Below are 411 nucleotides of genomic sequence, written 5' to 3'. Positions count from 1 at the left end.
GGGCACAGGGCTTGGGCAACTGTAGGACATCCCCATGGTGGGGGGGATGTCCTGGAGCTGCTGGGGAGTTGTCGCTTGCCAAGGAGGGCTGTGGGTCACCCCCCCACCCCTCCGCGTTGCCCTCCCCGCTCTCGGCAGTGACCAACCCCTGCGACCGCAAGAAGTGCGAGTGGCTCTGCCTGCTCAGCCCCAGCGGCCCCGTCTGTACCTGCCCCAACGGCAAGCGCCTGGACAACGGCACCTGCGTCGTCATTCCCTCGCCCACCGTCTCCCCCATCGGTGGGTGCTCTGGAGGAGGAGGAGGAGGGGGAAGAGGAGGAGGAGGAGGAGGAGGAGGAAGAGGGGGGGTCCTACCCGGCTCATTCCCGCTCACCTCCATCCCTCAGCAAGTTTGCGGATGATACCAAGCTG

At 66.7% G+C, this 411-nt stretch overlaps 1 protein-coding gene across 1 annotated transcript in view; it reads left to right on the top strand.

Moving 5' to 3' along the window:
- The window catches only part of LOC104132272 (low-density lipoprotein receptor-related protein 1), a gene marked incomplete at both ends in the record, with an annotated part of 38,951 nt that extends 38,672 nt beyond the window's left edge, over positions 1-279 (top strand). Inside the window, 1 exon segment of the mRNA XM_035900950.1 lies at positions 139-279. Coding sequence (XP_035756843.1) covers positions 139-279 — 141 coding nt within the window.
- Positions 280-411: the final 132 nt, after the last annotated feature.

The sequence above is a fragment of the Egretta garzetta genome, unplaced genomic scaffold (assembly GCF_000687185.1).
Source record: "Egretta garzetta isolate BGI_Z169 unplaced genomic scaffold, ASM68718v1 scaffold928, whole genome shotgun sequence".
NCBI classification, from domain to species: Eukaryota; Metazoa; Chordata; class Aves; order Pelecaniformes; family Ardeidae; genus Egretta; species Egretta garzetta.
Note: the sequence above shows the minus strand (reverse complement) of the source record. Positions and strands in the feature narration are given on the sequence as shown.